Genomic DNA, 19,865 nt, shown 5'->3' with positions numbered 1-19,865 from the left:
ATGAAACGCATTTCTTAAAGAATTTGAAATGATACAAAAGAAGAGCAATTAGGCAACAAACGCATCCTAAATTTTTAATCTGGGAAATTTAGAATTAAAACAGAAGGTAGACAAGTTACCTTGACTTGCAGTAGAATGTGAACAGAAACAATTAAACATTAATACTTGCATTTCACACTTGAGTTTCTGCTGTTGGCATATGACGTTTGATAACTGATGCCAAACAATGACAAATAGTTGCAAAGATTAAAGGTGGATCTTTTGAACTCAAGCATTCTAACAAATGCACAATAAAGTAAGAACTGAAAGCAGTGTTATCATATTTCACATTAACTTGCTGCTATAACAAAATACAATCGCGTAAGTTTCCTTTTTATCCTACCTAGGACTACCCTATCTTGCTACTTTCCAGTGTGACCTACTCTAGACAGCTAAGACTTTCCAAAAGTCCTAAAAGCCACAGTAGGACTTGACTAGAAGAGTTTTGTTCCTGTCATGAAACATAGGCACTTCAACCTCCGCATAAGTTAATTACACAGTAATTATAATGAACACAACAGGGCTGCATCCAGGGCAAAGAATGCCAGAAATCTTTGCACAGTTAGTCACATTCTACTCTGAAAACCTTTTAAAAAATACTAGAGTCACAGTCCTCAAGTCTTGGAATGATTTCCATAAACTTCAGTCGGATTTCAGTTAAGTTACTCCAGAGAGTGACTTGCAAATTGGAGCAGAGCCAAAGGCATTCTACAAAATCTCAATCACAGGGAAAAACATACAATTTCAAAATGTTTCATGGTATTCACATTTAAATTTATAGAACCCTTCAATGCAAAGCCATTCATTTTGCTTTCCTAGGATATGCCCAGGTACTAGTCAACACAGTTCAGTTGTGCTCCACATAAAGTCAGACTGCAATCCTATGTGCACTTACCTGAGAGTAAAACCACTGCCCCAGTATGACTTATTTCTGAGTACACATGCATAGCACTGCGCTGCTAAGCATTCCCCCCCCCCATGGGGCACATAAACAACTCTTCTTTTCACATTGTAAACAATTTACCCATTTTCCCCTTGCCCGTAAGACTTAGTGGTTTGTTTCTGGTTCTCGTGTGAAAAGCCTGTCAGACAGAAGTAATTTTTATAAAATTAAAAAGTTTCAAGGTTAGCCCCTGTGAATACAGCTAATGGCAGGTACAGTGGATTGGATCCCCAAAAATATTGAGCATAAGCCGATGGCCCTGATTTGCAAACAACTCAGGAGTTTACCCATTAATAAAACAGGTAGATTCTAGAGCCGTTCTTAAGCTCCTGCAACAAGCTGGAAAAGCAGATCTCCATCTTTTGCAATTTAGTTTCTTCTTGTACAAGGCTCTACTGCAACCTGTACCTTCTGCATCTTTTGATTCAATCCCATATCATTTAAGCAAACTAAATGAGTTCTACCTGAAAAATTATTTTGTTCAGAAGCCAGCTTTCTGTGCTTTCCCTACTCCCAATTAGCATGCCTCACACAGATCTTGCATGATGGCTGGTAACAACACTGTGAGGTGTTTCCAGAATGAGTTCTGAAACCCATAGTATTTCTCCTTCACCTAGTTAGTTATATAGGTTGGTATTCAGCTAGTCAATTTTGGAGTTACCTTATACTGACTTAGTTTGTGCTAAATGTCACTGAAGCTAGAAAGAAATGAATACTCTACAGACAACTGGAGAAAGGATAATAATTAACAAATAGATCCCCCCCTCTCAAATTGTCTAATGGGACTGGAGCAAAACTCATGGCATAGCAAAAGGTGGTAGATATACAAAGTTCAAGTCCGGCTCAGGGTGGACATTATATTTGGTTGTGCCCTCTCTGTTCATTTTTATCATAAAAATGTGAAAACAGATGGAAGCCTCTTGCCAATGATGAAATCTAGCAATACAATAGTTTGGGAGGGAGGGAGGGGTTCACTAACTGTACAAAATTTGCACTGTGGCTGCCCCATGGTTTGTTACACCCACAAGAAAGAGATCTGTATCCCCAGAAACTATACTTCTTTTTATCAGACGAATTAAGGAAGACACTGGAAGTTTCTCTGTGCCATATTTTAAGAGTGGGTATCACCCAATTCTGCCTGCCATACAGCACTGCCATGCCAGCAGTGAAAACTATTTGAAGCTACTCACAATTATATGAGCAGGGTTACCAAGTGCAAGAATCTGGATTTTTACACACACACACACACACTCACACTGCTGATGTTAAGCATGTTGCTGTAGGGCACTAATAGCTGCTGAAATAAAAAGCACCTAGTGAAGTGCAAAAGACATTACAGCACAAGCAAAAGGTGTATGAGGAGAAGCCTCCCACACGTTTCCACCCAGAGTGGAAAGCACATTCAAGAACCAAGGCCAAGAATGTTTCCAGACCCAGGTAATAGAATCCAGAAAAAATAAGCCATGTGAGCAAAACATAAGCAAGTTCCTCACATCACTTGTCTTCTGCTCCAGTAGAGAATAGCACAGGCATAAGCAAAACGTGTGTATGATATATCCGGGTATGGTTTAGCAGCAGAACAGGACTACCACCACAGAAATGTTTATAAGGACCGGGTTGTGGTTGTAGAGAAGAATACTGGCAGTGCAACAGTTCCTGGTACTGAAATCCAGTTCTAGAGCAGAGCTGCAGCTCAAAGTCAGGTGGGAGGGTGGGGGAAGCACAACCAAATGATATGAGCACAGGCTTTGTGTACAGCTGATCCCAGAGTCAACCCCTGACATCTCCAGTTAAAAAGTTCTCAGGCAGAGGAGTCTTCGGTCCCATTGCCTTATGTAATAAGACTGCTGCAAACTCAAGGCGGTGCTGTGTCCATAGACAAGTGCAATACTGTTAAACCGGGTCTGAAAGGATGAGGCAGTGGAATGTTTTAACGAGGCAATTCGTTCAACTGCGAATCCATGAAAAAGGTGCAGAAGTGGAGCTCTGTCCTGTGGCTGCATGGCAGGGAAACGAGAGAATAATCTGCAACATGGACACCTGCAAACTCTTTTGACAGGCACAGCTGTAAAGAGCTTTTCCACAATCTTTTCCTCTTGAGATACAAGTACTAACACTTCTAGTCCGCACTCGTTTTTGTCATAAGCTCCTTTCCATAAGGAGGCGGAGTTTCCAGGCTTTCCGGAAGGGAAGTTATTTTAAAAACAACCAAGCCCAGCAAGACACAAATTTTGACCGAACTTCTCAGCAGTTTCTTGCTCGAATCAAAGCGCTTGGGATTTGGCTGTATCCGTGCACACAAAGTAAGTCACCAGTTCTCCTTTCCCCTTGACGTTAATAAGTCCTCGGCACTCGCAGGCATATCCCAGGTTCTCCAGTATTTTGCAAGTCTCTTCTGTAACCTGTGCACAGAAAACACATGAGTCCATTCACAATTCAAAGTGAGCATTTCATCCCTTTCAGGCCCAGCTACTACTCCTGAGCATGCAAAATAAACAAATAACCACAAACATCAGAAAGAGAAACAAGGAAACCTCCACAACAGGAATAAACTATACAGCTTTCCCCCAACCTCTTTCTTGCTGGACAGTGAAAGATCTGGGCTGCTCCTGGGGTGAAGGGACTCAAGAAGCAGGCAGGGTAGGTGAGATGAGATTAAAAGGCAATGGAAACAGTCACAATGACCTCCTTAGTTCTGGGTTTGGAGAGGGACTCTTCTTATGTTCTAATCATTGTACAGGTTTCCTTCACCCCTCTGCCCACTTTTTTTTTTTTACCTGGATTTTCCCAAGTTCTCCTGTACTCTCCATTCTACTGGCAACGTTGACTGTGTTTCCCCAGATGTCATACTGCGGTTTGCGAGCACCAATCACACCAGCTACCACAGGACCATGGTTTATGCCTACAAGAACAGGAAAGGGAAGGTTAAGATGAAATTTTGCTTTCTGCCCCTGTGGCTTCTTGCTGTATGCCAGCACGGGAAAATTTAATCACAAGTTCTATTCAATGGAATGTGTGCCTAAACAAAGGCATGTCTTCAGAATCCAGTGGGATGCCAACACTGATGGGGCTTCTTGTATCTCAGCATGGAACACTGCTACTACCCCGTGAAGAAGTCCACCTCTATGTTATTGTAAGCTGATCAATAACTGGTCATGGCAACACTATCTGGGTTCCATTAGCTAACCGGACAGTGGAGGAGGTCCCAGGTTCAGTCCCTGGAATCTCCAGGTAAAATTGGGAAAGACTCTTGTCTGAAACCCTGGAGAGCCATTCAGTAGTGAATACTCAGAGCAATGGTCATGCTGGTTGGGGCTGTAAGAAACTGGAGTCCAACCACTCCCAGCTGGGAGAGACTCCTGCCTGAAACCCAGCTGGTCAGTTGAGGCTAGGTGGATCAGCTAGGTGGACCAGTGGTCTGAGTGAGAACAACACAGCGCCTCGTGTTTCTGTACTCTGCTTGCGGGCCTCCTACAAGCATTTGATCAACTAGAGTGGCTGGGGAAGCCCAGCCAGATGGGCGGGGTATAAATAATAAATTATTATTATTATTATTATTATTATTATTATTATTATTATTATTATTATTAAAGAGGATTCTGGACCAGATGGACCCTTGGGTCTGATCCAGTAATTCTCTTTTTATGTTCTTTGGTTGTGGTTCTTAAGCAATAGTGTAAATCACGCTAGCTCTGGAGGTAGTAATGTTTCTAAATACCACTTGCTGGAAAACAACGTAAAGGTGAGCACCCTTGTGCTCAGATCTTTCTTGTGGGCTTCCCAAAGATATTTGGTTTGCTGCTATCAGAACGGAATGCTGGATTAGATGTTCTTCTAAGATGTAGTGATTTAAAAAATCAATGAATATGGAAGAAATACAGTGGTGTCCCCAAGATAATTCAGCCTGCCCCACCGCTTTATGGTGGGGGCAGTGGATTGAACTTACCAACTCTGAGACGGAAATTGTTGAATGAGTGCCTGTTGATGCCATCCAGCTTAGTCATCAAAGCCATCGCAAATTCCACCATGATGCCAATTTGAGCATGCTGTCTTTCCTGGTCCTAAGCAATATTTTGGGGCAGGGGGGAGAGTGTTAAGAGGATCTTTGCTTTATGTTATTAGTGCAGGGGTAGGGAACCTGTGGCCCTCCAGGTTGTTTCGGGACTCACAACTCCCATCAGCCCCAGCCAGAATGAGTTTTTTAATCCAATGACATCTTGATGGCTAGAGGTAGCTACCCCTCCACTAATGGAGTGCAGATATATTATAGGCGTATCCTAGAACTGCAGGTAAAGCCAGTGGACACCTACATCCCTCTCTCTGCTGAAAGTAAGGTAAAGGGACCCTGACCGTTAGGTCCAGTCACGGATGACTCTGGGGCTGCAACTCTCATCTCGTTTTACTGGCCGAGAGAGCTGGCATACAGCTTCCAGGTCATGTGGCCAGCAAGACTAAGCCCCTTCTGGTGAACCAGAGCAGTGCACGTAAACGCTGTTTACCTTCCCGCCAGAGCGGTACCTGTTTATCTAATTGCACTTTGTGCTATCAAACTGCTAGGTTGGCAGGAGCAGGGACCGAGCAACGGGAGCTCACCCCATCACGGGGATTCGAACCACTGATCTTCTGATCAGCAAGCCCTAGGCTCTGTGGTTTAGACCACAGCACCACCTGCGTCCCTTTTCTGCTTAAAGTAGCTGGTAACAAGACCCACATTTATTTATTTCATTTTCTTTATTGCATTTATATCCCACATTTTTCTCCAAGGAATTCAAGGTTCATATGGTTCAAGGTTCACATGGTTCAAGGAACACATGGTTCTCTCCCTCCTTCTTTAATCCCCACAACAGCCCTGTGAGGTAGGCCAAGCTGGGAGGCAGTGACTGGCTCAAGGTCACCCAGGGAGCTTCATGATTGAGTGGGGCTTAGAACCCTGCATCTCTCTCTCTCTCTCTCTCTCTCTCTCTCTCTCTCTCACACACACACACACACACACACACACACACTATCAAAGTGGCTTGTATTTCAGCAGGTGACTTACCACATTATTCTCTTGGCCTGGGGTAACACAGAGTCCTGATGCTGCCATGTATGTACTCCCAATAGTTTTGATTTTTTCAACACCACTGAATTTAGGTTTCAGCAACAGCTGTTTGGAGAAAAAATGAGAAAACGATTAAAATCCAGGACCTGGATGATTCTTTGTCCTGTTACAGTCTTCTCACAGGCCAGAGTTTCCAGTGGAATAAGCTAGAAAAGGGGAAGAGGCTATACTGCTCAAGATAGGGCTGGTTTTCCTGCTATTTTTTTTTTTACTTCATACCGATCACCAAGTACAAAATACATGGGAAGGATGTGTGGGTTTTAAGATTTGGTTGTGTGTTTCTGACTTCCCCAATAGGTTGATTAATATGCCTGCATGAAGACACCCACCCACACCCCTTTCATCGTGTTTTGACCCTTGATGGCAACCCTTTCAAGATAAGGTTGTAGAAGTAGGTGCACCATCCTGCTCAAGCATGCAAATCAAACCATGGTTCTCTGGTTCAAGGATACTTTTCTTCATATGACACACTCCACCCAACCCCCTGGAACATAGGAAGCTGCCTTATACCCAGGTCAATTGGAAGGAAAACAAGGCTCTCAATAGCTGCTAGTCAGGTTGACTATGAAGTATCAGATCCAGGATCAGAACCAGCATGCCTCTTGATGGGGAACAAGAGTGAGGGAGGGCTACTGTCCTCCTGTCCTGAATGTAAGCTTCCCTGATTGGCCCCTGTGGGGAAGGCAATGCGGGGCTAGTTGGACTGATGGTCTGATCCAGCAGGGCTCTCAGTATGTAAGAACTCTCAGGCTCCATTAAGTTCTCTGACTGGCAATGACTCTCCAAGGTTGCAAGGCAGAGGTCCCCCGTAGATCCTTCTTACTCAGGGGTCAGGAACTTGTGGCCTTCTACAATTGCTGCTGGACCACAAATCCCATCCTCTCTGTCCACTGAACATGGTGGAGCTGATGGGAGATGGGAGGACCACAGTTTCCCCCATCCTTGAAACATAGGAAGCCGTTTCCTACCGAGGCAGAACATTGGGTCCATTTTGCTCAATGCTGACAGGCAGTGGCTCTCCAGGGTTTCAGAAGGGATTCCCATCCGTACCTGGAGATTTCAGGGCCTGAACCAGGAACCTTCTGCATTCAAAGCATGTGTTCTCCCACTGAATTATGATACACCTTTCTGCTGCATATCCAACCAGTCACATTTTTTTAAGTGCTGCCAAGCAGGCTCCAAGGACCTTCCTAACATGACTCAAGAAGCTAATTCTCTCCTCTGTGGAGAAGAAAATCTCTCTTTACTACACTGAAGTCTTGAGGGGAGAATACTCATTTCTGGCTATTTAACATCGGGCAGGGGGGCGGGGCGGGCAGAGAGAAAACCATTCCCAACACCAAGAGGTCCACACAAGCTGCAAGAGGTACCTCGTCAAAATCGGCAATTATTTCATTGAGGAGTCGAAGGCACTCCAGCCCTTCCTTGTTGACATCACATTCTGTGTAGAACACCTTGAAGTCGGGTACTGAGGCAAACATGACACAGACACAGTCATAGGATTGATGGTACCAATCCTGCAGGAAATGCAACAACAGTTTCAACAATATCATTGTTCGCTACCAGTCACTTCCATCTCCCCATACAACTAAAGCAACACAGTCTAAGCACATGTAAATTCAAAGACGTAAATGCACGCTAGGTGTCAGAAATCTCAGATCTACAATTTCCAGAGTGGTTTAGCAACCACTCCTTCTTCCCAGGGAATTTTAAGAATTGTAGATTTTGACGGAAATTTGTCGCTCTTAACGACACTCTTAACAAACGACAGCTCCCAGAAGTCTTTGGGGTAAGCCATGACTTTAAAGTGGTTGAGCACTTCAGGCGTATATTGTGAATGAGACTTAAGATTCATTTTGCTCTTTAGACCATGGGGCTTCTACTGCTTTGTCCTCGTGCTGTTTTCAGCATGCGATCTCTTAAAGATTAGCAGAGGAGTGAATGAAAGCACAATGGAGCAATGTAAATCTTATTGTTCTATACCTCATTTAATTTGTCCCCAATAAAATGGGCAGCAACGTGAGCTGGGAGCACATTCTCCAGCAGCAGCCGGTTCACGTTTTCCATAGTTTCAAACGACTCGTGTTCCTGTTTAAATTTATTCTTTTGTAGGCAGTCCAGACGACAGTAATAGTCTATCTGCAAAAAACAAATAAACCAAGGAATTATGAAACCCAGCCTTAATATCAGCAAGCTGAAAATACTAGAAACAGCTTTGTGTATTTGCAGAAAACTTATTTAATGCCTTGTGGGTTCAGGGGCTCCATGACATTTTTAATGTCCATGAAATCAGCTGTTCCTCCTTCAAAAGCTTGAAATCTTTTAAAATGAGAGACTTGACCAATAAGCCAAGTATTTAACCCCTGATGCCCCAAATTGCACCCCACACATTTTCTTCCCCATGCAAGCCAAGTGTACTAAGCCACAAACAAATGCCCATACTCCTGTACACGTGCAGCATTCATTAACTGTCTAACATGCTCCCACAAGCCACATTTCTATTTTAAATCGTAACTAATTATTTATCCCAAATCATTGCGCTGTGTTTCCCAGACCTGCCTCAGCTGTCATTAAGACATCATCATCACTAGTAATAGCCTCACAGATTTGATCTCTGTGCAAGTGGGACTTTCCACCGTTCAAAACCAACTGCCAAACTGAGTAAGCACAACTCACAGGCATAAAGAGACTTCAGAACAAATCCTATAGTGTCTGATTTGTTACAAAATGCAGCAGATCTGGAAAACACCGCAAAATAATTTTGCAGGGATACCCATAGTGGAGTATTTTTTTTATAAAAAACCCCACAAACTCTCCCCAGCTGCAGACTAAAATGGTACCATCCATTCTACCACTTGAGAACTATTTATTTATTCAATCTTATTCTTATTTATTTAATCAATCTTCCCACATACCACAGTAAGAAGAAGAAAAATTTCGGAATGTCACATCGCAAATAAACTGAAGACAGAAAGCTCTGGGCAAATCACACACCTATGAGGACTGAGTTGCCTACCTGTTTTGACAGTAGAACCAAGGTTATGTAAAACAGAGCCAGGTATAAATTTGTCATTATTCTTGGTTCTTTCATAAAAAACCTAAAACAAAAAGCAAACAAAACAAAAACATTCATTTTAAAAGCGTTTGGAACTGTGTGTGAAACACCCATGCTTAAATGTTTGGAAATGCATCTCTAAAACGTTCAAAGTTTCAAGCGATACAGAGGTCTACAAACAAGAGTTTGCCATTCACAAGACACCCATCCACAGTAGATAAGAAATTAAATTACTGTCAAATATTGTCTCCTGCAAGGGGAGGAACACCCCTGGGTTTGTAGGGTTAAGTAAACGCCACTGCCATCCACTTCTGAGTTTGATACTCGGATAAATACTACTCTCAAGGGCAAGAGGTCAAAATGGAAGACAGGCTTGCAGTATTTCCAGCTTATGAAACAAAAATTATTTGATGGGGCTTTTTTCCAGTTTGAGATTTGATTGGGCAAATTCCACATTATGCACCATCTTGAACGGGTGTCGGAGAGAGAATAAGTTTGTAAACATAAAATAGTGGATCCCCCATTACCCTCATAGCACTACAATTCCCAGAGCTCCCTGTAAAGAGGAATTGGTTGTTAAACCACTCTGTAAATTGTAGCTCTGTGAGAGAAAATAGGGGTCTCCTAATGCTCTAAGCACCCAGGATTCCTTGCAGGAAGCCATGGCTATTTAAAGTCATATTGTAGCACTTTAACTGTATGATGCAGGTGGGCCAAGAGAGAAAAGCAACGAGGTGACCTCCCAAGTTCATCACCGATTAACACAATGTAAGGAGGCCATTTAGGGTCTTCTCTAGTCTGATTTGGCACAAGGCAATTTCCTGTGTTTGCATGAAAATGGCAGAGTGGTTTAAACATCTGAAAATGCTTCAGGTAGGAGGAAGAAGGTCTTGTGCGACATGTTGCAGTGACAGCAAACGCACTGTGACACTAGCGTAATCATTATCCACACAATACCCAATAACTCAACTTTTTCACTGGTGGAAAAGGGTTCCTAATGCAGCTAATGTCACCATGCTGCAGCATACTTTGGGTCGGTTCCTAGCTTCTTAAGAAACTGTAATCTACGAGATCACTTCCTGGAGCAGCAGTTTGCAATTCCACTAAGCTCACCATCAGCTTACAGAGTGTTGTTACCATTGAGAAGCAAGATACCGTACCTTGTGGTGGAGTCACTGACGTTGCTGCGGCTGGAGCACAAAAGCAGGTTGCTATTAAATACAATGAAATACCCAACGACAGCTCCTGACAAAAGGATAAGCTTCAGTTCAAAGCTCATTCGAAGGAACACAGAGCAGGCGATGAAACCCAGAAGGCAGCAGTAGGTATAATACTGGAACAGAAGAGGAGCGGCTTAAAAAAAATATGTATATATTTAAATATATATATATATGTGTGTGTGTGTGTGTGTGTGTGTGTGTAAATAATATCATGGCACACTGATTGCCTGTGTAGTCATGTCCTAGGTAAGGGCAAATTTGTCAATTTTGGCTTCTCTCAGTTTCTCATTTCTCCAATCCTAAATTCTGTTCTCCACATTTTCATATCTGTTTTTTTTTAATTGCAAAGTCCTCATGAAAATTCATACATATTTACATGAAATTTTATCCCCCACCCCACCCCTACCCAGTGGCTACATCCATTAGAAATCAAGCCAGCCCATTCTCTGCATTGCCCTAACTTGAGTTGTTTCTTGATCGTGCTGGAGCACAATGGAATGTTGGCATTGGAAAAGCAAGGCAATCTCACTTTTCTGTTATGGCCAGAAGCCAATAGCTTTTGAACAAGTGTTGGTATTTTTTTTGAGCAATTCTCTCCAGCATGTATCTAAACCCATATTTTAAGTTCAAATTTACTCACTGAGTAGGTCTCAGCTTCAATTCTCAGCATGTTGTTGTTTTCAGAAGAACTGTTGCCCACCTGCTGCTTTGTTAGAGCAGGAGAGAAAGAGAAAGAGAGAGAGAAAAAAACTATTGTTTGTTGTCTATGTCAGGCCAGGCTCCATTAACATGCAGAGCAAAATGATTAATCGACAGGACTGTCTGGTGGTTGGCTAAAGAAAACATGGAGCTGTTGTGACTTGAACCATAATGAATATTTCAGAATGGAGCAGCTCAGGGATGAACATAGGGATACGAGAAGCTACCTTATACTGAGTCAAACCATTGATCTGTCTTGCTCAGTAGTGCCTACACTGATGAGCAGCAGCTCTCCATGGTTTCAGGCTGGGGTCTCTCCCTACCTGGAGATGCCAGGGATTGAACCTGGGCCCTTCTGCATGCAAAGCAGATGCTTTCCATCTAAGCCAGCCTTTCTCAACCTGTGGGTCTCCAGATGTTGTTGGACTACAACTCCCATCATCCCTAGCTAGAAAGGCCAGAGCTCAGGGATGATAGGAGTTGTAGTCCAACAACATCTGGGGACCCACAGGTTGAGAACCGCTCACTAAGCCAGTGTTTCCCAACCTTGTGCCTCCAGCTGTTTTTGGACTACAATTCCCATCATCCCTTGCCACTGGTCTTGCTAGTCAGGGATGATGGGAGTTGTAGTTCAAAAACAGCTGGAGGCACAAGGTTGGGAAACACTGCTAAGCAATGGCCCTTCTCCATGCCTTGATTGTGAGGCGGGCTCTCTCTATCTCTCAAGTGTCAATTTCATTCATTTATTTTTGACCGCTGCCACCACCACACTTTTTTTTGGCCAAGGGTTCTGCCATGAGTAATTTAAAATACAACCAAAGGATTCCAAGACTGAGAAGCTGAATAGATCATTAGGGTAATTTTTTAAATAAAAAAACCCCTCTTGTTTTGTTTTATTGTAACATGAAAGGAGAATTAAAATGTAACAGTGAAATGCAAAGAGAAAGGTAATAGAAAAGCTTTAGAGCACCAATAATTTTTTAAAACTTTGCATTTTAAATAAGAAACAGATCTCCAATCTTGGACTACTAAACCAAAGGTTATTAATATAGCAAACAAAACTTGCTTTTTAAAACTCACCAGGTTTGGTGTAGTACAGTTTCCAATAGTCTGGTCTGTGTGCTGATTAAAAAATTAGAAACTAGTTAGGAATTAAAATACATAGCTTTATTACAATACAATGGCAGTTATCACCAACGTGGCCAGTCAGTGAAAGGATTTCCACTTGTGCCGTGGGACTTCTCCTCCCCCCTCTCCTCCTGTCATGTGTGCCCCACATCCTTCCCCAAATCTGCTTCGGAGAACTGTGAAAATGCCTATAAAGATTTAGGTGGCAGGTTGGGAGAGGAAGGGGGGAATTATATTGCACTACTGTAAATCCTTGCACTGATGGGACAGGTTAGTGCTACGTAGGACACAATCCAATGGATAAGAGTCTTAGCTAAAACAATCTGCAATCCTGCCCTTTATGGTGAACAAATGAACTGGCTGATGCCAGTTGATAGATCTACCCACCTTTTGTACAATCCATATTTAAGGTTGTTGAAGCTACTAGTCATTATCACAGCTTGTGGCAATGAATTAAGCTCTTGAAATCACTTAGTCCCTTAGTCTTACTTGAAACATTAAGAACGTAAGAGCTTGCTGAATCAGTGGCCAGCCAGAGGCAGGTGGGAAACCAGCAAGCAGGATTGGAGCACAAGATCACTCTCCCCTCTCCCTTTCCAGAAACTGCTTTTCAAGAGCATTACTGCCTCCAACCGTGGAAGCAGAGAATAGCCATCATGGTTGGTAGCTGTTGAGAGCCCTTTCCTCCATGAATTTGTCTAAGGCTCTTTTAAGCCTTCTAGGTTGATGATCATCGCTGCCTTCTGTGGGAGTGAGTTCCACAGTTTAAGTATGTGCTGCATAGTTTAAAATTCTGCAGAAGCAGAACATTGTTGTGCAAGAGAATGCATAGGCAGGTTGCTGGTAGTTCTGCTGCACAACAGATTGTGCAATTCCTCTGTTGCATAATATTAAAACTCACCTGTCTGCTAGTGCAAGAGACCTTCTGCTAGCAGGCAGAGAATGCTGAGGAAGTCTATTCATTTTTTTATTCTCTTTGCAAACTGCTTTTTTGGGGGGGGGTTTGCTTTAGAGTCAAGCGGTGTGTAAATTTTATGAAATAATAAAGAAAAAAAAGACTAGTGAAAGGAATTACCAAGTTAGAAACAGCTAGGATTAACAGAGAGCCGATTGCAATAGTGGCCAGCGGGAGCCTCACGGCTGGCATCGTCTCCATTTTCTCTGAAAGCGTGCGGAGATAACGAGCTGGGGGCCACTGCTTTGAACAGGGTCTCTGCAAACAGACGACAGAGGCACAGGATGACACATAAACATACCAGCTCTTACCTCCTTCCCCACAATCATGCTACAGCAACAAATGTTTGACATTTTCTGCTGTTTACAGGAGGCGATTCCTTACATAGTTATTAAAATAGAAGAGCTTTGACCATACTTCTCTCCCTCCAGCAGCTGCCAATGCCGCAAGGCCATTGTTTACTAGCAACGTGGTTTTGTACAGCAGAAGGGGGTCGTGTGGCTTTCCACTGCAAGATGAATGGGAAGGCAGATCCTGGGGAAGGAGCGACTTCCCCAATACCAACCACAATGGGCCCTGTGATTGGCAGGCAGGGCATGCCCTCTTGGTGGTGGTGTCTCCTCCAGCAGCTGCCCAACTGCACTGCCCAACTGCAGGGCCTTCTCGGTGGTGCCTCCCTGTTTGTGGAACGCCTCACCTGGTGAGGTGTGCCTGCCTTCCCCACTACTGATGTTCAGGAGAAATCTAAACTCATTCCCACTTAAGCCGGGCAGACAATGGCTGATAGATATTGGCCATGGCAACCTTGAAATTAGTAACTGTAAATGTGGCCCTTATGTTAAAAAAAGCGAGTTCCACAACCATGGACTAAGCAGTTCTTAGGATCAACAGCCCCGGGTAGAAATAATATGTGGAGATTTTTACAAGCACAGCTGGTATTACATTTACCCCAGTGATATAAACAAATTTCAATGCAAATGCATTTAAGGCAAACACATACTATCTGGCAGTACAATTTTCTTTTTCTTTTTTTTAATGCTTTGGACATTTTATTTTCTTTTTCTTTTTTACTTACCCAACAGTCATCAGCAAAGCACACACACAAAATTAGCCCCATTATGATAGCTACGACCCCAAATGGAATCCCTAATTTTGACGTTCTGAAAGAGAGGAAGGGGTGGGTGGAAACAGATGATGCAGAGCTAAAGAAAAACGTTATTCATGCTTCGATAGTCGTGAGTTCCTGGGGGAATATATAATCCCTTTGATAGCCAAGTTGCTTGCAGGTTTTGTTTCTGACTTTCAAAGCTAACTGAGCAGCACTTCCCCCCCAAATCTGAAATGTTAGAATCTCTCCAACACTCTCTGTTTAAAGCATTACATTTGCCTGCAATTAGCAAGGCTGTTGGTTCAGGATATTACCCAAGGCAATAACACCCTAGCACCAAAAAGATAAGGAGGCAAATTTCCTTGGTTCCGCATCTCCAATTACATACCATCTCTCTATTCATTCCTGTCATCTAGAGCGGGAACATGGGCTGCTAATCGGGGCCATCTGGACTCCCATCTTAGGCACAGAACCATAATCTGGTGGAACAGTACATGCTTTGCAAGCAGACGATGCCAGGTTCAATCCCTTGCGGCTGCTGTTAAAAGGATCTCTCAGGTGGAAGTGATATAAAGGACCTCTGTCTGAAACCTTCAAGAGCTAACTGCTGGCCAGAGGAGGCAGCACTGAATCAGTAACAGTAGTGCAGTGGCAAACAGTAGTGTAATGCAGTGGCCTGGGCTCACTCGACCACTTCAGTTGGTGGAAGTGGAACTACTGCAGGAGGCCCCCCATTACCTGTCCCACCTTTGTAAGAACTCGATCATATAGTGAAGCAGGATTTGCACTGTGGAACTCTCTGCCTGTTGAGATCAAGCAAGCACTTTTGCTATACCCTTTTCAGTGCCTGCTAAACACATTACTGTTTAGCTGTTTTAAAAGTTGAGGTGATTTTAATTCGTTTTAGTATTTTAACTTTTGTTATCTTTTAAAGGTAGGGTTTTTATCTTTTTGTAAACTGCTTTGAGGGTGTGGGGTTTTTTTTAAACAATGAAGCAGTGTGCAATTTTCATTAAATAAAAATAAAAATAATCACAAGCGCAGGGTCTCTTCATGATTCTCACAGCCATGCCCCCCCCACAGCCACACACCCTTCTAAGATCATGCAACCTTCCAAGCTTATACAATAATAATATTATTGTTGTTTCCTTGGTCCTGGTATATCTGAAAATCAATAAGATATGGTTTAAAAATGCAATAACAATCAATAGGGATGCATTGCAGCGATCAATGTAAATCTCCTTTCAGCTAGATCTATTTTCTGTGCACGTACATGAGCAAACCATCTGGAGTACCTTCTGTCGGAGTGAATTTTAGTTGTGTTTTCCTTGAAGTTCCGCTGTATGGAACAGAACTTGCACACCAGTCTCTTGAAACCGAAGCACCTGGCATCTTCGGTGTTCCTGCGTGCTTAGCTTTGGAGCATATGGAACAACTGCCTTGGCTTGCGTAAATGTTTTTAGCAGGGGCTGAAAAGAATACAGTGGAGGAGCCTGGCTGATATCAATAGGCAGGGAGTTCCAAAGTTGTGGGTGATGCCTCAATATATGATCCAAGTTCTTACAAATGGAGGACATCTATTACGTAGCAGCCGTAACAGTGCCAATTCTGCAATCTGGGGCCAGGGGGCAGCATTAACTACTTCAATCTTTGGATTACATTAAACTGCCCCTATAGCAGATTTGTATGCAACGTATTTAAAAAGGAAAGGGGGGGGGATGACTTACCCTTGCATTATGGAAATCTGTACAAGGAACATAGACAGCAACACAATGCTGGCACAGGCAAAATAACCCCTCAGTTTGGGGATCGGGATTGTGCGATACTGGAGATGGGGAAACAAAACAAAGACGTTAGCTCGGATTTACATAATTTTGCTCAGCTCATAAGGACTAGCTTTCTTGGGGGCTACATGCAACTTCTAGACAAAAAAGAGCCTTATATCAAACAAGTTCGTTGCCACAGCCACAAGAAGACACGAATGTTAGAACCTGACAACTTAAAAAAGGCAAATTAAATGAATAGTTCTTATTCCTCCTCTCTAAGGGCATGATGAGGAAGAGAAAGGAGGAAGATCAAAAATAAAATCTATGTTGTCTCCCAGTTTGTTGTACTATCCCTGTGGACAAGCAGCGCACCCAAGACACAACGGGTACTTGAACAAGAAAGGCGGGAAAGTCAAACAAGTGTGGGAGTGGGGCAGAGGCAGTGAAGAGTGGAAGTTGCAAGAAATGATGAAGACCTAAGTGAGCTTTGCTTTCTGGGGAGATTACAGAGCGAAAGAAAGGACAGATTTATTGAGCCGGAGAGTAGGCATTGTGAATACTTTGATGAATTAAGTCCTCCCTAGGTCAAGGCTGGGAGTGTACACACTAGCCTGTTTATAGCACACAAAAAATGTAGTTTTTCCTCAATCCAGAATCAAAGAACTGAAGAGCTGGAAGGGATCCCTTGGGATCACCATTCTAGTCCAACTGCTTGCAATGCAAAAACCACAGCTAAAGGATCCCTGGGCCATCCAAGCTCTGTTTATAAACCTCCAATGAAGGAAGTCCACCACCTTCTGAGGGAGTTCGTTCCACCAATAAACAGTTCTTACTGTTAGTAAGGTCTTCCTAATGTTTAGCTGGAATCTCCTTTCTTGTAATTTGAGTCCATTTGTTCTGGCACTACCCTCTGGAGCAACAGAAAACAAGCTTGCTCCCTCTTCCATTTGACAGACCTTCAGATATTTAAAATTAGCAATCATATCCTCTGAGCAGCCTTATCAGAAAAGTAGTTCTTCAGATTTTCCCAAAAGGAGTTTCTGGTGGTGCTCAACCTTTCAAAGGGTACGATGAGGAGGACCCAACGACTCAAGTAACAAGGTGATGCCCCAAGGAAGAATTAGGTTGCTTCTCTGTGGTGCCAATGGAGGATGGATACATGGAAATTCCTGCCTCAGGGGGGCTGGACCACCTTCCACCCCCGAGATTCTACAAACAGGAAGGCCACAAAGCTTCGTTTACTAACCTCTTTCTCAAGCTCCATTTCTACGAAACATAACAAGAAGCCACACAGCCCACGGAAGTCGTCTTTTTTACCACACCACGGCCTGCATTGAAGAAGAAATGCTTGTTGAAAACATATGCATGGGAGCAGGATAAAACGATGCAGAGCAAGATGGAACCACAAATAGGTATGTGTGGGGAGGGAACTTGGACTCCCCAAAGCACAACCGACTGAGAAGACCCATAAATAAGACCTCACCACTGCCATCAACTCAGGAGGCAGGCTTAGGGATGTGGTCCTCACTCCAGACTAAGACTCACCCCACATCTATGCTATACGGACTATCTTACAAGATGGTTGTTGTGAAAATAACTAAGATAACTAAAGCACTATGAATACCCTAGAGTAGGTATCTCCCAGCTTTACAAACCCAGGACCCACTTTTAAGCCAAACATGCACCCGGGGACCATTTCTTAATCTCCTGGCATGCATCTGTGTGGCTGTTACCCAGTAGTGGGCCTCAATTCTTCAGTGGAAGACCAGCGCTCTAAGGCACCAAGACCACTGTTATTCTAAGTCAGGGATGGGGAACCTCCAGCCTCCTAATTTGGCCCTCAATGTGATTTTCTGCATCGCTACCCCTGGCCACACACATCTGTGGAGAAGCAATCGAGAGCCCTAGAAAGGGCTGCTGGTTGTTCCTCTGCAAGTGGAGTTTGCCTTCAGCATGTACTTAATTTGGCACCAAAAGCAAGCCCTGCTGGGATTGGCTCTACTCAGGAGTTTTCGACTGGAGCCAATCCCTGCTTGAAAGTGGGGTTCTTTGCACCCCACCCCCTTGAACTCACAGAAGAACCCTGAATTCAGGCCAGGCCTGCAGAGGTGGGAGGAGACCTTGCAGAAATTTGCAGAGAACTCTGGAATTCCATTTGTGTACTTCTGATCTGAAGTTTGTACTGTACAATTTTTCAAAAAGCTGCATTTCTTAGGATTATCTAGTATTGCCAGAGACAATAAGCAGCAGGGTGTCATGTGAATCCCTTGACATCTGTATTGTGTTAACCTGAAGACTCTTACTCTGAACTCAAAAAGCTTCCTGATTTCACAAGTGCTCTTAAGGAGCCGGAGTAATAAACCTCCTAATTAATAGTCATGTCATAAGAGGACATTTCTCAATTTCCTGTTTTGTCAAGCCCACTTCTGGTTTTCTACTTTTTTGTTCTTCTCAAAACTGAGCCAACCGAGGGTTTTGTAGCAGTCAGACAGCTGTGAGCTGTGTTTTCAACACAGGGTAATTCTGATTATTTAAACCAGTGTTTTTGGACTACAATTCTGGGAACCTGAAACCTATGCAGAAGTGCAGCGTTCTTTACGCTTAACCCCATAACCTGTTTTCCATGTTACAGTTCACTGAAAAGGCAGCAGCAGAGGAGTGTGTTTGCTTATCACTGAAGAAAACACAATCTGTTTTCTCCACACGCATTTATGATGAAGGGGCGATATTTCTAAGTAGGCCTGCACTCCCATACTATAGAAAATAAGCATGGGGAAAATCCCCGGTCTTCTCTGCCGCTCCCCTTCTGCAGATGAGGCAATTCTCTCAAGGACAGGAAGAAAAGAGTGGTGCCTTTACTTGGCTGAACTGAGGCCCTCGATGGTTGACATCATTTTGTCATTAATTTCTTCTTCCATCCTTCCTTTCTGAGAGGTATTCCTAAGGACAGGCAGAGAAACATCATCCAGATGAAATGTTTTCCCAAAATGCAGGAGAACAGGTGCACTGAGTAATCATTACGTACCTTTTAATTACATTTTGCAGAAGCAAAAGCTGAAAATGCAAGCTGGCCAATTTTAAATAAAGGGGGCCCAAGGTATCTCAAGTATTGCTTAGATATAAATATAGTGCAGAGAGAGGAGAAAGTAGCAAGGGAGAATCCAGTTGTTCTATGGCACAAGGCATACACAGAAAGCAGAAGAAAGAGAAACTCACTTATAGCTTACAACCGAAGGAGGACACAACGGTTCTTGTCTAGACCTATCCAGACTAACACACACACAGGGAAAGAGAAAGGAGAGAGAACTTTGATGTCATGCATTGATTAGAAATGATCAGATTAATCACCTGTGAAAAGATTAATGTTATAGCAGCCTGTCTTCATAAGGTGGACAAAATAAAAGCAAACATCTCAAGTTTGTTTTTTGGAGGGGAAATCTCTGTGTTGCGTCTTGAAAAAGTGTGGAATCCTAAAGTAATGTGCAAGAGCGTGTTTTTAAAGCGAAAATTTGATTTGTTTGTTGTGAACAAAATAACTAATGTGCATGGAGTAAACCTGCCTGTTTCTCACCTGAGATGATACAGCAGTTGGAAGCTCTACCTACATCTGATGTTGCAGAGCAACCTTTGACCCAGAGGTGGTGCATGATCTAGGAATGGCTGGGAGAAAGAGCTGAAGGATCTAGGACACTGTTTCCCCCTCTTTGCCCAGCCCTTGTCTGATGTCACTTGATTCGTTCACAGATAATTTCATGCTAAGGGATGAAGGAGGAATGCATTTTAAACCAATTTATACACAGAACTTGGTGGTTCCAGCCTGATTGAGCTTTGCTCACATCAAATTGCCTCTT

The 19,865-nt window shown here is 43.2% G+C and overlaps 1 protein-coding gene across 4 annotated transcripts in view; it reads right to left on the bottom strand.

The window, feature by feature from the left end:
- Positions 1-48: 48 nt before the first annotated feature.
- The window catches only part of ADCY7 (adenylate cyclase 7), an 85,566-nt gene continuing 65,749 nt past the window's right edge, over positions 49-19,865 (bottom strand). Inside the window, exons 13-28 of one of the 4 annotated variants that reach the window (XM_081923994.1) lie at positions 19,231-19,284; positions 18,874-18,954; positions 17,261-17,342; positions 15,976-16,073; positions 14,216-14,300; positions 13,261-13,398; positions 12,138-12,179; positions 10,999-11,064; positions 10,299-10,471; positions 9,100-9,181; positions 8,067-8,222; positions 7,454-7,600; positions 6,021-6,128; positions 4,929-5,043; positions 3,760-3,884; positions 49-3,384 (exon numbers count right to left, since the gene is read on the bottom strand). In XM_081923994.1, the coding sequence (XP_081780120.1) occupies positions 3,247-3,384; positions 3,760-3,884; positions 4,929-5,043; positions 6,021-6,128; positions 7,454-7,600; positions 8,067-8,222; positions 9,100-9,181; positions 10,299-10,471; positions 10,999-11,064; positions 12,138-12,179; positions 13,261-13,398; positions 14,216-14,300; positions 15,976-16,073; positions 17,261-17,342; positions 18,874-18,954; positions 19,231-19,284 (1,690 nt within the window). In that variant the 3' untranslated portion in view covers positions 49-3,246. Of the gene's footprint in view, positions 3,385-3,759; positions 3,885-4,928; positions 5,044-6,018; positions 6,129-7,453; positions 7,601-8,066; positions 8,223-9,099; positions 9,182-10,298; positions 10,472-10,998; positions 11,065-12,137; positions 12,180-13,260; positions 13,399-14,215; positions 14,301-15,975; positions 16,074-17,260; positions 17,343-18,873; positions 18,955-19,230; positions 19,285-19,865 lie in introns of those variants that run through there. The other 3 variants (XM_081923995.1, XM_081923996.1, XM_081923997.1) reach the window with 3 other exon arrangements.

Source organism: Podarcis melisellensis (assembly GCF_964234715.1).
Source record: "Podarcis melisellensis genome assembly, chromosome: 8".
Taxonomy (NCBI): domain Eukaryota; kingdom Metazoa; phylum Chordata; class Lepidosauria; order Squamata; family Lacertidae; genus Podarcis; species Podarcis melisellensis.
Note: the sequence above shows the minus strand (reverse complement) of the source record. Positions and strands in the feature narration are given on the sequence as shown.